The 18,946-nt window shown below is 40.2% G+C and overlaps 1 protein-coding gene across 2 annotated transcripts in view; it reads left to right on the top strand.

The window, feature by feature from the left end:
• The first annotated feature begins 242 nt into the window (after positions 1 to 242).
• The window catches only part of STK11IP (serine/threonine kinase 11 interacting protein), a 33,577-nt gene continuing 14,873 nt past the window's right edge, over positions 243 to 18,946 (top strand). The window contains exons 1-12 of one of the 2 annotated variants that reach the window (XM_060772752.2): positions 243 to 426; positions 2,138 to 2,201; positions 4,107 to 4,309; positions 10,706 to 10,780; positions 11,139 to 11,234; positions 12,802 to 12,909; positions 13,131 to 13,202; positions 14,875 to 15,004; positions 15,135 to 15,238; positions 15,732 to 15,821; positions 17,814 to 17,855; positions 18,222 to 18,392. In XM_060772752.2, the coding sequence (XP_060628735.2) occupies positions 2,138 to 2,201; positions 4,107 to 4,309; positions 10,706 to 10,780; positions 11,139 to 11,234; positions 12,802 to 12,909; positions 13,131 to 13,202; positions 14,875 to 15,004; positions 15,135 to 15,238; positions 15,732 to 15,821; positions 17,814 to 17,855; positions 18,222 to 18,392 (1,155 nt within the window). In that variant the 5' untranslated portion in view covers positions 243 to 426. Of the gene's footprint in view, positions 427 to 505; positions 695 to 2,137; positions 2,202 to 4,106; positions 4,310 to 10,705; positions 10,781 to 11,138; positions 11,235 to 12,801; positions 12,910 to 13,130; positions 13,203 to 14,874; positions 15,005 to 15,134; positions 15,239 to 15,731; positions 15,822 to 17,813; positions 17,856 to 18,221; positions 18,393 to 18,946 lie in introns of those variants that run through there. The other variant, XM_060772758.2, reaches the window with a different exon arrangement.

Raw genomic sequence — 18,946 nt, 5'->3', positions numbered from 1 at the left:
GAGCCAGATGGAGTGATGGTATCCTTGAAGTGACTGGCTTGACCTTGAAGGAGCTGGGGGCGGCGACGGCCGACAGGGAGCTCTGGCGTGGGCTGGTCCATGAGGTCACCAAGAGTCGGAAGCGAGTGGAGGAGTAAACAACAACAAAGAGACAGAAAGGGGCGGTGCGATCGAAGGAGTGGAAAGGCAGGCAAGGGTACTTTAAATCCGCCGCGGACACTCTGGCGAATGCTCTCTATGGTAACGCGGAAGTGAGTGACTCGCTTCTCTCTCTCTCTCTCTGTTCGGGAAGCACAACCGGACGCCGTAGGCGCGTGGCTCTCCGAATAAATAGGAGGGAGAGGCTGCGCTTGCGTTGCCATGGTTACTTCCTCGGGTCACGTGGCGCTTGTTTCCTTTTCCCTGCCGTAGAGGGACCCAGCGGAGGTGAGTCGGGGGCCGAGCGGGAGTCCCAGAAGGGTCCCGGCATCCCTTGCGGCCGGGTTCTAATGAGTGGTGAGGGTAGCTGGGCCAGTCGCAGTCATGTGACCCCGAGGGATTGGGGAGGAAGTGGGTCCAAAAAGGGTTTCCCTTCTGGAGGGCAGAGGTTGCTCAGGCTTCTTTGTTTTTAATCCCTCTCATTGGTGCGGGTTGACTTTCTCAGGCAAGAGTTGTGACTGAATAGTCCCTCTTTTGGGGAACACATTCCAGATTGGTGAGTGCAAGGCAGTTCTCTCAGAATGGCTTGGCTTTGAAGTCTGCATGAGACTCACAGTTAACCAGACAACCGGCAAAACTATCGAGGAAACTATACTTTAAATTGGAAAAAAGCTGTTTGTATAATACGCCAAAACTGGCTTTTAATTATTGTGTTTCAATATTAATGCCAAGGCAATGCAGAGTTTATGGTATGGTGTAGTATTAGTTAAGCCTGTTTTTAATAGTAACTCTTAAGCAACCAGAAACTGCATTTATCTGGTGCCTGCCAATCCCCATGGGTGCCGGTTAAATGAGAATCTGCTGTGTTTAAATATATGCCACTGTTTGTTGTTGTGTGTTTTCAAGTCAGTTTCAACTTATGACAACCTTATCTTGGCAAGACTTAAGGTAAAGGTAGTCCCCTGACATTAAGCCCAGTCATGTCTGACTCTGGGGTGTGGTGCTCATCTCCATTTCTAAGCCGAAGAGCCAGGGTTGTCCGTAGACACCTCCAAGGTCATGTGGCCGGCATGACTGCATGGAGCGCTGTTACCTTCCTACAGAAGCGGTACCTATTGATCTACTCACATTTGCATGTTTTTGAACTGCTAGGTTGGCAGAAGCTAGGGCTGACAGCGGTAGCTCACGCCGCTCCCCGGAATCAAACCTGCGACCTTTCGATCAACAAGCTCAGCAGCTCAGTGCTTTAACCCACTGCGCCACCGGGGGCTCCTTGGCAAGACTTATTCAGAGGGAATTGCCAAGACTTGTTCTGAGGCTCAGAGAGTGTTACTTGCCCCAAGATCACCCCATGTTTTGCTGAGCAGGACTCAAATAATAATAATAATAATAATAATAATAATAATAATAAAACTTTATTTGTACCCCGCTACCATCTCCCCAAGGGACTCGGTGCAGCTTACATGAGGCCAAGCCCACAATACAACAATAAAACAATAGCAACAGTAATACAAACAATAAATAAAACTCATAAACAGAAAATAGCAATAAACATTAACAATAATACAACGGCGTTTAAAAACCTATGGCAGGGCCAAATGTACTAATTAACATTTTTAAAAAATAATGCTGGGCGTGCCCAGGTGACATATAACCAGGATAGAAATTTTGGAGAGGGATAGAGCATGCAGACAATCCTAGATCACTAATAAAGTGCGTTTAGGGACATATTGCTGGGAGTTTCCTTATTCTGGGAAGGCACACTGGAACAACCATGTTTTCAGGCTCCTCCTAAAGACTTGGGGCATGTCTGGTGTCCCTGGGGAGTGAGTTCCAGAGTCGAGGGGCCACCACTGAGAAGGCCCTGTCCCTCGTCCCCACCAATCGCAAAGCCTGGTCTAGTTCTGTATTCAGAACCCTTCAACAAGCTGGCTTTCTTCTGTCACTGCTTCTAGGATGATTTGTTATTATTAATTCTCTTTGTCCTTTCTCTTTGCAGATGGCGCCTGCAGCCCCAAAGGAAATAATGCTGCAGAGCCTAGCACAATTGCTACAGGATTCTGGTGAGGCTCTGAATATTTGCTGCACCTTCACTTTGCTGGAACATGGTTGAGTGCCATCTACATTATAGAAAGGATGCAGTTTGACATTGCTTTGTCTGCTGGGGAATCCTGGGAGTTGTAGTTTAGGGAAGCACAAGCTCTCTTTAGCTGAGGAGGCTAAAACCTCTTATAACTACAACTCCTGTGCAGTAGCAATGAATCATAGAATCATAGAATCAAAGAGTTGGAAGAGACCTCATGGGCCATCCAGTCCAACCCCCTGCCAAGAAGCAGGAATATTGCATTCAAATCACCCCTGACAAATGGCCATCCAGCCTCTGCTTAAAAGCTTCCAAAGAAGGAGTCTCCACCACACTCCAGGGCAGAGAGTTCCACTGCTGAACGGCTCTCACAGTCAGGAAGTTCTTCCTAATGTTCAGACGGAATCTCCTCTCTTGTAGTTTGAAGCCATTGTTCCGCGTCCTAGTCTCCAAGGAAGCAGAAAACAAGCTTGCTCCCTCCTCCCTGTGGCTTCCTCTCACATATTTATACATGGCTATCATATCTCCTCTCAGCCTTCTCTTCTTCAGGCTAAACATGCCCAGTTCCCTAAGCCGCTCCTCATAGGGCTTGTTCTCCAGACCCTTGATCATTTTAGTCGCCCTCCTCTGGACACATTCCAGCTTGTCAATATCTCTCTTGAATTGTGGTGCCCAGAATTGGACACAGTATTCCAGATGTGGTCTAACCAAAGCAGAAGAGAGGGGTAGCATTACTTCCTTAGATCTAGACACTATGCTCCTATTGATGCAGGCCAAAATCCCATTGGCTTTTTTTGCTGCCACATCACATTGTTGGCTCATGTTTAACTTGTTGTCCACGAGGACTCCAAGATCTTTTTCACACGTACTGCTCTCGAGCCAGGCGTCCCCCATTCTGTATCTTTGCATTTCATTTTTTCTGCCAAAGTGGAGTATCTTGCATTTGTCACTGTTGAACTTCATTTTGTTAGTTTTGGCCCATCTCTCTAATCTGTCAAGATCGTTTTGAATTCTGCTCCTGTCCTCTGGACTATTGGCTATCCCTCCCAATTTGGTGTCATCTGCAAACTTGATGATCATGCCTTCTAGCCCTTCATCTAAGTCATTAATAAAGATGTTGAAATGACTTTAATATGCATTAATTGTACTCTGTTGTTGGGTTTGGAACAAAAGTTGTTGATGATGGCTGAATTATGACTTTCAGCATAGTTAAGTGCTTTTTAAGGAGAAGATGGAAACTGTGTACAGCACCTCTATAATTAGCATTAGTCAGTAAAGCATCGGTATGGCTATATTCTTAGAACATCAGATTAGATACAAATATATATTATTACAGATAACATTTATGGTAAACAACTTCCTCCACAAGACTTGCTCACTGCACCATTATGCCTTTATTATCATTGAATCTGCCTTGAACCTTCTGCTGGGAGATAAGGAGGGTATAAATTAATAAAATAAAACAAATTGGAGTTACATACTTCTGTTCCCGAGCTTGTCACCAAAACAGGACAGTTTTCCTTCCTGGGTGGCATGTCTAAATTTGAGAACACATTACCTCATTTCTGGGAAGCAGCTTCCTTTCTGTTTTACTTTATGTATTGAGTTAACGTGAGAATTTGCAGTTTCATTTAGTTAACCTGAGCAGTAGTTGTGATGTAGGGAAGTAGGGAATGTATATTAAATAAGTGTGTGATTGACAAAGAATGGAAACATTTCTGGAAAGCCTTAACAAAAAGCAACTTCAAAGTGTGGTTCTTTGCTTATCAAGATACAAAACTGTGGTGATATGTTGGCAGACTTACATGCGATCAACAAGCTTTTCTTCATGTTGCGTCGTAAGTTCATGTTGATCTGATGTTAATGGTTTTGTCTTTTTCTTTAGGTGACTTGATTTTGGATGGTACTAGCACTTTGACTTTGTTCACATCCACACTACAGATTCTCACTGAAATCTTTGAACAGCACCTACTGCCACAGAACCAGAATCATGGGTTCATTGCACTCTCATCACACCCGGCTGAAACATCTGCAATCCTTCAAGCCCAGTTTCTTTTTGATGTCTTGCAAAAGACCCTCTCACTTAAGGTGTGTATTGAATTTCTGGACTGTGAATAGTGGGTCTGTGCTATCCTATGGAAAGAAGCTTATTCTTGTGAAGTGAAGGAACTGAAATTATCTTGGTAGACTGGAGTGGGCAAAGGGCAACCTGTAGGCCACATGCAACTCTCCCAGGGGCATTTTTATAGTCCTCAAGGCCATGGTGTTTCTTTAAATGTGTATTTTTTTTCAGGTGCTCTCTTGGTATATGTAGGGCATTTACACAGTATATGGAAACTTCTTGGACCCCCAAACGATCAAACTTTGCTTTACAGATTTTGGGCCCAAAATGTTCCGTATGGGGCATGACAGCATTTTCACTATGATATCTCTTGGGCCAATTTAGGGTCAAGAAGACCTTTCCTAAAAACAGGTAGTGTACAGGAAGGAACCTATATACCCTAAAGGCACGAGATCCTATCTGGTTAACTCTGGTTATTACTTAGATAGTAGATTGCCAACAAATACATCATATTGTAGGTTATATTTCAGAGAAAGAAGCTGGCAAAGCCACCTCTGGTAAACATACATAGAATAACAGGAAGTAAATTGGCTCAGGACATGATAAAAAGCCCAGTTACAGGATATTTTTCAGCAAAAAAAAGGTTTTTTTTTGCAGGAGTGCATGTAAAGAAGGGATTATCCAGGGAACTAATGCATCCCCATACACTTCTAAAGTTGTCCACTTCATGATACATTCTCATGGAGTTCTATTTCATACATGTTGCACTGTAGCCTATAGATTTCAGACTGAAACGATGGATTGCAATTTCATCGTAAATCAATTAAATTTACTTGGACAAATAATCCATTTTGGGAAGTTGTTTTGCTTTTAACTGTTAACAATCCCTTTTTCTTTAACAACACAAAGTGTACATACATTTCACTGGTTGAAGGACGTGTTACAGTACAAGTACATGAAGACATATATTGCAAAGCACTCCATAGTTGCTGCTTTCTGCAAAATGCAGGACATGAAAGATGCACTATTGTCATTTGAAATTACGTTTAGACCATGAATGAGGAACTTGGGGCCATCCGGAAGTTATGATGGAACTCCAATCAGTCCTAAGCAGCAGAATTGATAGTGAATGATGAAAGGTCACAAGTTATCAATTTGTTCCTTAGTTTGAATCGAGCCATTCATTTCTCTAGCCAAGCACAGATTGGCACCAATTCTAGAAGATCTAAGGGGGAGGATATTGCTTTAGTTGATTGTATCTGGAAAATTTATTCAGCCTTAGATTAAAATGTGCAAAGAATATGCTTACCTACTGATTTGTGATCTTGCTCTAGTAATGTGCCGAGCCCCAAACTATTAATGTTTTACTTTATTACTTCGTTTTTTCTCAGCTGATCTTCATTATGTCTTTGCTGACATTCTTCTCTTTCTGTATTCAGGCAATCTTGCTATTATATGTGACTGCCTATTCCATGCGCTTAACAGCATTCCCAACAGCTCCAATAAGAAAAAGTATTAGATTGCCCCCAATGGGTTTATTTAATGAAGGGTATGCAAAGTGCTGACATTCCAATTAAATGATAAAATGTTTTGAGTGTTCTCTCCTTTGTTGTCTGGAGACTAGGGTGTAGGCATCTGCAGATTCAGCTATGCCTGGTTGGCATAAAGCTGAGGGGGTGGTGGAAGATTGGCAAAGGTACTCGCTTCCTCTTGGCTGTAAATGTATATTCATGCCGTCTGTTCAAGCAGACAAAAAACAGATTGGGAACTTGGGATGTGCTGGAAATTTAGTTCAACAGTGCTTGGTCTTAAAATAACTAAAGAAAAATGTAGTGGCAGAGATGAGGTGTGACATTGATTGAAGCAAGGAGGTAGGAGTCTTGAATTGGTTATTATAACTGCCTTACAGGTTGTTAGCTTTGTTTGTGTAAAATATGTTAATTGGACATCTTGAGTATTTAATAAACCTTCATAATTATTCAGATGCTGTAATCCAGGGAATTGTTTTTGTTTCAGCTCTGTATTTTCTGGGGAAAAATTATAGGACAAGAAATAGTTAAGGAAAATAGGACTATAAATGCTGGACTTTAATAGGATATTTTTTCTCAGAAGTAAATAGGAGAAACTGCTTGTGTTGTCACTCAGCACTAGCAGAGAGATTCTGTTTCTCAGATGTAAATATAATCTAAAATATTCTGTATTCTGTGAAATGCAATGATCCTTTGGATTGTTCCTAGGCAAGTGAAGAAAAAGTTATCCAAAAAGAAATTTGACAGAAACTTACTGTATATACTCAAGTATAAGCTGAGGTGGGGGGCTTTTTTAGCCTTAAAAAGGGATGAAAACCTTGGCTTATACTCAAGTATATATGGTACATTTCATAACTTGAGGGGTGAGGTGAGGAGCCTAATGTGACTTCACTGGCAGTGTTGTACAGTTGATTCTCTAATGGGAATACATGACATTCAGAGGGACCAAGACTAAGTAAGACAAAGCTGTATACTTGGTTCTCTAAATGAAATATGTGACATTCAGGAAAACTGAAAATTGGACAGAGCCCGTAATTATGAAGCAGCCCACCAAAATTAACTGTTATTAGCATTCATCTCTTAAATAAATCACAAATTTTGTATTTTGTCTATTAGCATTCATCTCTTGAAATGTAGCTGTATAGATTTTAATACATTTCCCATCTGTATAATTCAGTGTAAAAGCGGTAAATTTTAATTAGCAACATCTGAGATGAGCAAGAAAGATATGGTCTGTAACAAACCCTTGTGGAAGTGACAGATGTTAGTCATGTCACCAAGATACATTAAGTTTTCCTTTTATGTTTTATGCTTCATCAGCTCCACAAGCTATTGACTTCAGTTTTCCCAGAAAGTTGTTTAGATTTGTGTCATCTTTAAGAACACTGTTCAGGTTATTTCCACTGCTGGTCATGAGTTGCTTAACCAGAGCAGGGCTATTACTCAGAAAGGGATTGGAATGTGCCTGACAGTTTAGCTATCTATGGTAACACAATTGTGGGCCTTGTTAGTGTTTGCTTGAGTTAGTACAAGAATTAATCTCTTTATTTACAAGGGATGTTTGCAGAATCTTGAGTCCTTGATTAACCTTTGAATGTGTTGGGTGCAGGCTTCCTGAAGCCTCTGCATGGAGTCTTCCAATTTTGTGTTATCCTTAACAGATGCCCTGTGAGGTCACATCATGCCTCAGATCTCTGACTAGGCGAATTGCAGCTACGTTACATCATCATCCAGAAATGCAGTCTAGATAAAGTGTGCCCATATGGTTGGAGCATATTTGGAGATGCTGATTGGTTTGATTGACTGTCCTATCCAAAAAAAGAAAAGAAGTTGTTCACATGAGTGACCAGATCTTATGACTGGTATCTGAAGTCAGTATGTCAGTTTATCTCAGCCTCCATTGCATGCCTCTTTCCTCTTCCTCACCTAGTGTAATCTCTAAATATTTGAAACTAGAGAGCATCATAAAAGTGGCTGACATAGCTGTCTCAATAATTACTGTAATTTTATAGAGCTTCCGTCTGTTTATGTAACATAATATCAGGCCCTTTGTTTTAGAAAGCTTGTACTTTAGCAGTTCAGCCCTGCACTTGTTTCCTCACATGTAAACCCTACTGAATTCAATGAGTTTTATTCCCTAGAGAGTATATACAAGATGGCCACCTAAACTGTATTTAAAAGTGCATCCACTTCACTTTGTTCCTTGTATAGCCTTCTCTGTCATTTTTTTTGGCTTCAGAGTGATTTTGAGTCCTTTCAGATCTTAGCCTTGTGGTTTTGGTCTACTGTGAGTGAGACTCTAACTTTACTCATGTCACAATGATGTGATCTACTAGTGCAGTTTGTTCGGTTCAGTTAAAAAAATGGGTTTTAGCCAACAACCTAAGTGAAAAGTTGACATCAATAGTAAGCCCAGTTCTTAGATTTCACAGTGCAAATCGCATTTAGTTCAGTTTGAATGGTTCTTCGAAGAAGGGAACAGTGGGTTACTGTCGGAACAGTAAAGAACAGTATTGCTGCTTTGTGAGTCCAGCTATGTGTATTTACCCAAGTCTAATACACCATCAAATCTAATGTGCACCTCGATTTTCAAAACCTTTAGACCAAAAAAAAATTGGTTGTTGAATGTAATGCACAATGACAAAAATGCACTCGTAATTTAGTCAAAAAAGTGTGCATTAAGTTGCTGCCTGCTAAGAATTCCTTCTTTAAAACCAAAAGTGTTAGATCATCAAAGCTTCTGGCAATTTAAAGGAAAGGAAAACCTTAAGGTTCATCTATGTGTTAGAACAAATCCACTTCAATTTGTCTTGGTTCAATGCCAAGGAATCACGTGGGCTGTAGTTTTACAAGGTCTTGCCGCTTGCGCCTTCTCTGCCAAGAATGCTGGTGCCTCACCAAACTACAAATCTCAGAATTGCATAACATTGAGACATGGCAATTAAATGAATCAGCTTCCACCTTTGCTTTGGCTCAACACTATGATTAGTATTATGCAAATCTAATGTGCATCCTCATTTTGGTGAGCTAATTTAGTCAAAAAAGGTGAGCATTAGATTTGAGTAAATACAGTATTGTTCTTCACTTTGACTATCATTATACAGTTGTGTTTTAATTATTTTTATTCCATTCCTTCAGACTTTAAGGACATGATGCATGTCATACATCATTCTCTGTTTCATTTTGAAAGTTTAGGCACAAGAAGCAGTTAATTAGGCAAGGATTTTTAAAGAAAGCAGCTGCATATATCGAGAAATATATGTATCTGAGGTTCTCCTAATGAGGAAAATAAGAGCTGGAGGAATTTTAACAGGAATCCCAAAGCTCTTGTAACACACACACACTTTTTAAATAATCAAGAGGTAGGTATTCAGTCAAGGATTGGTAACATCAGGTACGATTTGGCCATTAATGAGCTTCATTTCTAGAGAAAGACTTAAAATGGGTTATTCTCTGACAGTTGTATCATTTTATGTATTATTTTACTCTCAAGCAAGAATGATTAGATCTGCTTTTACATAGCTAAAAATATTACATGGAAGTATCTCTCAAACCCCTGGGACCGCAAACTCTTTCTGTAGTATTGAGATGTAGAAAAGAGGAGTCAACTCAACAGGGATTTAGAAGGTGCAAGATGAGTACTTTGTGGAATATGTTTTGAGAAATATCTGTACACATAATTTTTATGTTGGAAATCCATTATGAAGTGCAGATATGCATCAACTGATACAGCAAACTTCATAGCATATAGCCAAAGATCTCAGCAAACTTCTCTATTGTATCCAGAATTAACAATTATCAAAATATAATTGCATCATTAGTTTTATGAATGTTAGAATTAATCCTATCTGTGGCCATTGTATTTAGCACTGTCACTAATTTATTTAGTCTTGTCTTCCTGAATACATCTTTTCTAACATTTTTACAATTCTGTTTGTGTTTTTAAAAAGGAGACTGTAGAATAGACATTGTTGATTTAAGCATCCTAACTTAGAAGGAAGAAAGACCTCTTGCCTCTGCTGCTTCTGTCACTGGAAATCAAACACCATTGCTGATATCTAAATTGGCTAGGGGGTGAAAATAAATTATTTGGAACACAGAGCAGTGTTTCCCGAAATTACTGTTAGATCTCCTGACTTCTGTATCTAGAGTGTCAAGAGAGTATGGAATGCACCTTACTATATCTAGCAATGTTTAGGTAGGTATTACTCCTATCCAGGTGTGAGTAAAGTGCAACCGGTAGTCCACATGTACCTCCCAAAAGCCTTTTTGTGTCCATTAAGACATCTCACGGTCAACGTTGTTTTTGTAAAGTATCCAAAAATGATCTCCAGTGGAATGTAGAATGCACTTCCCCATGTTTGGAGTCCCCCTGGACCTTTCTGGAATCAAAATTAAAAATTTCAGAAATTAAAAATTGCTACATAATGTGCTGAAATGTCATCTAGGGATGTTTCCATGTCCTGTAGAGGGTGCTTGAGGACTCACACACACTTTGGTCTCCTAAAGGATTAATATTCCTTCCTTGTTTTCCACAGTTGTTCACTTCAAACACTTTATGAAACTGACTTTCTGATAACCCGTGCATCTGTTTCTTAGCATATTGCATATTGCTTCATTCAGACGTTCACTACTGGAATCTCAGTGACCACATATATAGCATATCCAGCAATGTCTGGTAATAGTTCATTATTTCACTTACAGTTTTCATGCCTGCTTTTGGGATGTTCAATTTGATCTAGATAAATGTTTGCAGAGTGGGGTGGCTGCATTTTAGATCTTTAGCAAAGAATGAAGATGACCTATTGGAGTTTAAACAGTCTAATAGTGACTCTTGTTATTAATGGTAGCTTATGATTATAAAGGTGACTTCTTCCTCCTTCTCCTTTATAGCTCATTCATGTTCCTGATTATGCTCTGCCAGCTGCTGTGAAAATTTCTCCCTTCAAGTCTCTGCGGCGTTTAGAGGTAAGTACTATTACAAGGATCCTCTACAGTCGAGGTAGAGATGCCTTCATCTGTTTCTTTCATGAGCATGAGAAGCTACTCTGTTTGGAGCATATACAGATAATAAATAAGACTATAGTGAACTTTTACATAGATAAGATTTTCATATTAATTAATCAAGAATATTTTACTACACTGTAATTTAAAGTAAGTTTTGTTAAATTTATTACAGATTTATGATTTTTAATGTGAGCTTTCATAACTTTGAGCAAACCTGCAAAATTTTCTCACTAACTGTTAGTGAGAAAAAATTGTGCTTAAGAGTCATTTAAAAAAAATATATGTTTATACGTACTTTCTATTCTGCTTTCTTATGTAGCTGAAGTGTGTTCCTTTACACTGTCTGCAAGGTTTACGATTTATCTATTCCCAGTTGGAGGCTTTGACCTGTTCCAAATGTGTGAGTTCCCTGAAAGTAAGTGGAGATGAACATTAGGTTGTTTTCCCCCCTTTTGGGAGAAAGAATGGTTAAGTCTGAATGTTTTCTTAGCACTGATACCACTGGTGGTGAAAGGGTAGGACCAAAAGTACAGCTATATTTTCGCTTAAAGCTCTTATTATAAGAGGCATTCCAGTCTTTCAGAATGGGGTAGAAAGCCTGAACAAAACCTAGGCCAGCAAACAATAGGGTCATGGGAAAGTAGGTGTGGCTTTCTACAGAAGCTGGGGGAGATGGACTGGGGTTCCAGGACAGCTTCTTCCACCTCTAGGACTGGAGGTTCCCCACCACTGCTACAGGATCAATTATTACAGTGGGGTTTTCTGTTATCTGAAAAGGAATAAACCCTCAGAGGCTGTCAACAATTAAAATTACAATCAGTTTCATTTACAAGTTTATTTTTTGTGGATTGGATTAGTCATAGATTTGATCAATATAGTCAGTCTGGGAATCTTTAGATCCTCCAGTACAACTCTGTGGTCAACCTCAGAGTGAAGTTGATCATAGAGTTGTGCTGGTGAACCTAGAAATTTCTAGGTCCACCAGCATAGTGCTCTAGGAATTTCTAGGTCCTCCAGCTCAACTGGCAGAAGATAACTAGTAGAGTTACACTGGAAGATCTAGAGATTTCTAGAAAAGTGTTTTCTCAGGATAACCTTTGTGATAGTTTTGTGCCTCTTGCCCCTACAGTGAATGTGGAGGGATGGCATTGTTGTGGCACCATTGACCCATTATTCTGTGACCCTAAAGTAAAATCAATTAAGAACCTGGGTTTGAATACTGAAGGAATGTATGTCTGATTCTGTAATAACAACAGAGCTTGAACAGTCTTCTTGTATTCATGAGAGGTACTTACGTGGTCTGCATCTTTGTGGATAGCCAGGCCAGAAAGAGGCAGACAGATATGTTCAGATGGGAAAGTAGATTCTTCATTGAAACAGATGTTGAAAGGGGCTACTCATTATGAAATTGGTTCATCTAGCCCAGTGGTTCTCAATCTGTGGGTCCCCAGATATTTTGGCTTTCAACTCCCAGAAAACTTAACAGCTGATAAGCTAGCTGGGATTTCTTGTAGTTGTAGGCGAAAACACCTGGGGACTCACAAGTTGAGAACTACTGATCTGGCTGGTGCTAGATCACAGTAAGCCTCTTTAACCCAAACAGGATTGCTTAGGGGAAACTATATTGTTGGGTCAAGAGTAATTTTTATGCTTTTTTAAAAAAATAAAGGGAATAAAATTCAGAGCTCTCAACAGTTCCTGTGCAAATATGTAAGAATAGTATAGGATTGCAAACTAGCTAGTTCTTGTATCATTAATTTTTGGTGCAATAATTGGCTGGTGAAAAGGAACCCATTTTTCAATTACAGCATGGATATGGGCATAGGTAGTAGTTATTTGTTGCTGTTATTCAAGCTATTATTCAAGGTTCAGCTTTGGGGCTAGTTCAAGTGCTGAAAACCCTGAAGGTCCAGATACAGAGATGCACTCTTGGATCAACTCTTCCTTATTTGCTTGCCATATACATGCTTTTATTCCTGCAGGAGATCTTCTCTGAATGTGGAGGGGACCTCAGTTCTGCACTTCCTTGGCTAGAATTACAGACAGTCAACTTCAGCTACAATTCCATTGCAAACCTGGATGATTCACTGGTATGTTGGAGGAGCTAGTGGGGGTAGGGAAGGAGATGAGAACAGGGGGTGATAGTACACTTATTGGTAGCAGTCTTATTTTTTCTTTCTGATAATGAAGTACAGTGAGAACTTGGGTTTAGCACAGTTGTGCCGTGACTCTTGACCTCTTCATGGGATAATCTGTTCTATGGTTTTGTCGTAGCTGTTATCATTAATATCTTTTTCTTGTTTCTGTAAAGCAATTACTGAATGTGCTGAAGGCATTGGATATTAGTCACAATCTCATCCAGGACTGCGAGCGCTACCTGACAGTAAGTGCCACACTTTTGATGCTAACTGGTAAAGTAATACACTTTTTCCCTTTCACTCCTGTGACTGACTCAATGCATTGTACTCTGGCCATTTTGTTGAGTCTGTTACACTTCTGTTTTTGTGAGAGAGAAAAAATCTTTCATTTGGGAGTACTCATCTTTTCATTGTAGGCTCAGTCCAGTGAAGCCACAGTTAGTCTGAAATGGGGATCTGCAAATGTAAAAGGCTAGAGTTCTGTTTTCCTACAGGAATATATCTGTTCTTAGCTTCCTGGACATTTCTTGACTTCTTCTGCCCCTCATGATGTCATTGCTGTCTAAAGTCTTAACCAGACTTCACAATTACTACTTGGTCAAAGTAATCTTCCTTTATAGTAATGCTTATCTCTTATGATTCTTTTCCCAACAGTATCATACCTTTATCTTCAATGGTATATTGAAGGAGTCCCCGGTGGTGCAGTGGGTTAAACCCCTGTGCCGGCAGGACTGAAGACCGACAGGTCGCAGGTTCGAATCCGGGGAGAGGCAGATGAGCTCCCTCTATCAGCTCCAGCTCCTCATGCGGGGACATGAGAGAAGCCTCCTACAAGGATGATAAAAACATCAAATCATCCAGGCGTCCCCTGGGCAACGTCCTTACAGACGGCCAATTCTCTCACACCAGGAGTCACTCCTGACACAACAAAAAATAAAATTAAAAAACGGTATATTAAAATTGCTAGCAAGATAGGTTTTTCTGCAAGCAAATTAGATACTAAGGTATTGCCATCACTTAGAGAGGGTTGAAGTTACAAGAACTTTTCTGTCTGAAAATCCTAAAAAATTAACCAGCATTTGAGGGATATTTCCTTGTACTGCTGGATTGCTGATTCTTTTGTTCTGCTCTTTGTGTAAGGTTGACTTCTTGGAATGCTTAACATATATCAGAGATACATAGGTGTAGTGGATAGAAGAATAGGGATTAGAGACTGCCTTTTCTGCCTGATAATTTTAACTTTACATTTGATAAATGTAAGGATTTGTTTCTGAGCTTGACGGGAAGACATGCTTTTTTTCCAAGGTGAGGTATATATTTTTCTCAGTAAGCAACTCCTCTACCCCCATTAATTTAGTCACCTGTTCATATGGAGAGGCTGCCCTCATTTTATCCTTTCTCCCTTTCTATTGAGTAGATATTTTCTGGTTCAAGTGTTTTTGTCACCTAAAGTTTTTACTTTTGTTTAAAACCAATATCCTGCCTTCCTGTCAGGATTTTGAAGCTAGTTTCTAAGAAATGTAAACTTTCAGCAGCCAAATTAGCAATTACAGTAAATGCTTTTTAGGTTGGAAGCTATCTACCTGTTGGGGGAATAGTCAGCCTTCATTGGATTCTGTTTCTTCTTGCTTTGAAGTTAATTTCATTCAACATATTTTGTGTGACTGTCACATGCTTGCTTGGGCAAGGAGCAAGTGTAGGTCATGTGGAACCCTGGCATATTCTTCTGAGCATTTTAAGATAAAGAGAGTGTCTGCCAAGTTGTCTAATCTTTGTGCTGTCATGAGCTAGAGTGTTTTGAGCTCTGCTTTTTTGACTGGCCAAAATGAGTTGCTTTTGAGAGTGTTTTGCATGTTACAGAAGACAAAATGTGAATAAAGGAAATAAATGTATAGATGAGCCATTTTTCCTCAACAGGTATTGACAGAGCTGGAATACTTGAATGTAGCCTACAACTTCTTGACTAAGATGCCTGACCTTGGACTATACAGCCAGGCTAAACTGGTGACCCTGATCCTTCGGTATAACCAGCTTGATAATATTAATGGTAAGTCTATACAGTGTAGACAGCTGACAAAGGAAGTCTGGCCAAAAAGACAGACTTAGAGGCAAGATACTACAGGGAAGCACACCTTGATGGGAAAGGTTCTGATCTTCTCTGGCTTCCTTCTCCATAGGTGTGGAACAGCTACCAAGCCTTCAGCATTTGGACATTGCTTACAACTTGCTGCTGGAGCACTCTCTGTTAGCGCCATTGTCCTTGCTCCACAACTTGAGAAGAGTGAGCAGTCATTTTGACTAGGGATTTGGGCAAATTGATATGATGGGGTTTGCATAACACTAGAACTTTCTAAAATGTCTGGAGAAAGGGTTCTGCTAGCAGTGATTTCAGGGCACTAACCCCTAGGTGCCTGTCATCACAATTATATTTCTGTTGACACCTAACATGGCTGTGGAGTCACTCTTTGGGACGGGAATCATTCCAGAAGCCAGCCAAATGCTATGGTGGTTGTGGAGTGTTGGACTAGAACTTGAGATAGAGGACTTTAAATTTCAGTTCAGGGATGACTTTTGACCTGTTGCTGTCTCTTAGACTAACTTATCTCATAGGATTATTAGAGGGGAATGGGAGAGGGAAAGAAAACAAAGGCACAAAACACAAAATAATGTCTGCGCCATAGTACCGCAAGCTGGAAAACCTCAGGGGTTTCGCAGCTTATGCAATGATTTTTTTAAAAAAAATAATGAAACAGATGCATACTTTTCCCTTACAGTTGCACCTGGAGGGAAATCCTTTATGGTTCCATCAGAATCATCGATTGGCCACAATAACACACTTGTCTCCTAGAGCTATTCCTTGCAATGTGAGTATATGTAGTAAAGCATAGAAGTTTCTCACATTTCTGATACAAAGCATAACTCCCAAGGGTCAGCACTTTCCAACTATATTCCCAGAGGATAAGAACTGTGTGCTCCTTTAGGTAAGTTTGGACTTCATGGTCCAGTATCCCTTGACCGGCATAACCAATAGCAAGAAATGTTGGTAGTTGAAAGGCAACAACATAATAAATAATTTCATGCTTCCCATGGAATTTATATGTTCTCCCAGCTCCCTTAACTGAAAACCAAGATTTGGGAACCAGTCCATTTTGTGCTGCATGGAATGGAAAGGGTTCTGTAGCATCTTAGTTTGCTCCCTGATCTTGTAACTAGAAAGAACCAGGGACCCTCATTGGGTTAACTGTGTGCTCTTAACCATAATCTGTGTTCTATTCCCCAAAACAAATTGGTAGTTGAATTTCAGTGCTGACCAAAAGCAGAACTGACAGTCTCCAGCTGCCCCTTGTGGTGAATACTGCTTACTGCTAAGACCATGATAGGAGATAGAAACCTGCTCTATATGAAACTTAATTCCATTTGCTGAAATGGGTATAGTTTAGAACTCTTTTGTGTCCAGCAATAATCCCCTATTGCAAATTGCTTTGGTGACTGAGGGCATTTTCAAAAGTAGTTCATGACATGACAAGGGGGATTTATTGTTCAAAGAACAGTCAAACAAAAAGTTAAAAACACTTAGTTTTCTGATGCCTTGTGCTGAGAGCCCAGAGTTATCAGTGTAAATCCTTAATTTTCATTTTCTTAATTGTTCTGTCCTTTGCAAAGTATGTCCTGGGAGTATGGTCTCTATAGCAGCATTGTGCTGTGTGCAGCTTCTGTGTAATATGAAAGTAACAAAAAGGGCCCACTTCTCCTTAAAATATGATAATGTGGACAGTTGAAGTCTTGTTCAAAGGGAGACAAATCATACCCTTTGGCCGTTTAGCACACTAGTGGTAGGGTTTTTTTAATTGTGTCAGAAGCGACTTGAGAAATTGCAAGACGCTTCTGGTGTGAGAGAATTGGCCGTCTGCAGAGACATTGTCCAGGGGAAGCCCTTGGGAGGTTTCTTTCATGTCCCCACATGGGAAGCTGGAGCTGACAAACGGGAGTCACTCTGTCTTGCGAATTCAAATCGCCAACCTTCAGGCCGGCTGTTCAGCCAGCACAAGAGTTTAACACATTGCACCACCATGGCTCCTTAGTGGTAGGGTAAATGGCAGCATTCCACCATAGCTTCTAAAAGCTGCCCTCCTCTCTCATACATTAATAAGTGCCATGGGTCTGTTTCCCCCCATTGTGATTGTATGTGTATATTCTGTGGCAGAGAGTAGTACCTTTTTGTCTGAAACATAGGGCTGGCAGATTGGAATGCCTCAGGTTTTCTGCTCACATCAGAGCTGATAGGCTTACTGATGGTGGGATTTATCCAACAGCATATTTAAGACAAGGGTTTGAATCCTGTCAGTATTGCAAACATGTACATTCCTCCGTGGAAGTGATTGCTTTTCTTGTGATGTATGTAGCTTCCCTGTTCAAGATCAGAGAAATACGTGTGGTGATGTTTCTTATATAGTGGCCCATTCTCATTAGATTCTTGTCCATCTGTCCCTGGTGAATAAATGGTAATAATTCCCTCAGTTGCATGTTTCATTGTGCTACATTGGCATTCACCACAATGATTATGTCGCAAAATTAGATCTTAAATCTGCTTGAGTCGATTTGCATTACACAAACCTGATGTAGGATTTCATCCACAGAGTGCATGTAATTACCCATTCCCCTTCTGATTGTTTGCCACATTCTCTTTGTATTCTCATGATTAAGAGATCATGCCAAACTCAAGTACCTGATCTACCATTTTGACAGGGAATTCTGTATCCAATTTTGGTAAACAGCTTTTCTGGAAGGTTTGTTGATGAGTGACAAAGAGATGGGGGTGCTGATATCCTACTGACCATGCTTTGTTCTTCTACCAGTTCCTTCTTGATGAGGAGCCACTGTCTGCCTCTGACCTGCGGGTGAGTAGGGGAAGACATTATTACTATTTCCCCAAGGGATTGTAATTACTGAAAGCAATCTCATCCTAGATGTATCCTAGAGTTAACACAACGCCAGTCATACATTTTGTTCACTAAGAAAAGGTTTAGCTGCTTGGTGTTCACTTTATTAGTCAAATGCTCCTAAGATTTATGATGAATTTTTTGAAAAGTGCTTTGTAAATATGAATTGACTGTTACTTTCAACTAATATTATATTGAAAGAGTTGTAAACAATGAATGTGTAATTGCTCATTTTGCTGATTTTTTTGAAATTTAGAACATTACATGTAAAAACAAATCTTGACTTGGCCACCTTACCTCTTTAGGATTTGTTCTGTCTTTCAGAATCATTCCAAACTGGATCAAACTTTTGTTCAGCCATTCTACACTCCAGCCTCAGAGAGGGCCTTGGCAGACCGCAGTGCCCTGGAAAGTTCTTGTGCTGCAGACCAAAGTGACAGCCAATCCCCTGGAGAAAATAAATTTGCAAGACGTCCCTCCCAGAGGAGATCTAAGGTGGTGTTTCTATGGGGAGTATTTAGGTTTCAGAGCAAGCATGAACTGGGAGAGAGAAAATAAGTTATTCTGACATTAATACCATGTGTTCACCTGCTAGAAGACTGGATCAGGCCTTTCACTTTATACTCTTGCTGGAACATACACGTTATGCTGTAAGATCTCTAATAATAAACTAAGAGGGGTTATGCAGCATCCTAGAAACATTTTCCTGTTGTGTTATGTGAAGTGGTAGGAATGGGGAACATCCCTACCACTTTACAGGTGTGTTTGTTGTTTTAGATTAATATTGTTGTTTCATAAGCTTGCGCTATGTGCAGCACTTCAAAGTGCTTTTCTGAGCTGCCCTGAGCCCCTTCAGGGAGATGGTGGCATGTTACAAATAAAATTATTATTATTATTATTATTATTTGAAACACAACAAGATGCGTCCACAGCAAACAAGATCACTTTGCTGGCTGTTGTATTGGATCACACGTCGGACACTTCCCAAGTGTCTAGGACTATGTGATGTATCGGCGAATAATGCGCACAAATCCCAGTAAGGTGGCCTT

Source organism: Anolis sagrei, chromosome 1 (assembly GCF_037176765.1).
Source record: "Anolis sagrei isolate rAnoSag1 chromosome 1, rAnoSag1.mat, whole genome shotgun sequence".
Classification (NCBI taxonomy): domain Eukaryota; kingdom Metazoa; phylum Chordata; class Lepidosauria; order Squamata; family Dactyloidae; genus Anolis; species Anolis sagrei.
The sequence above is the reverse complement of the archived record's forward strand: the minus strand, read 5'-3'. Positions and strand labels throughout refer to the sequence as shown.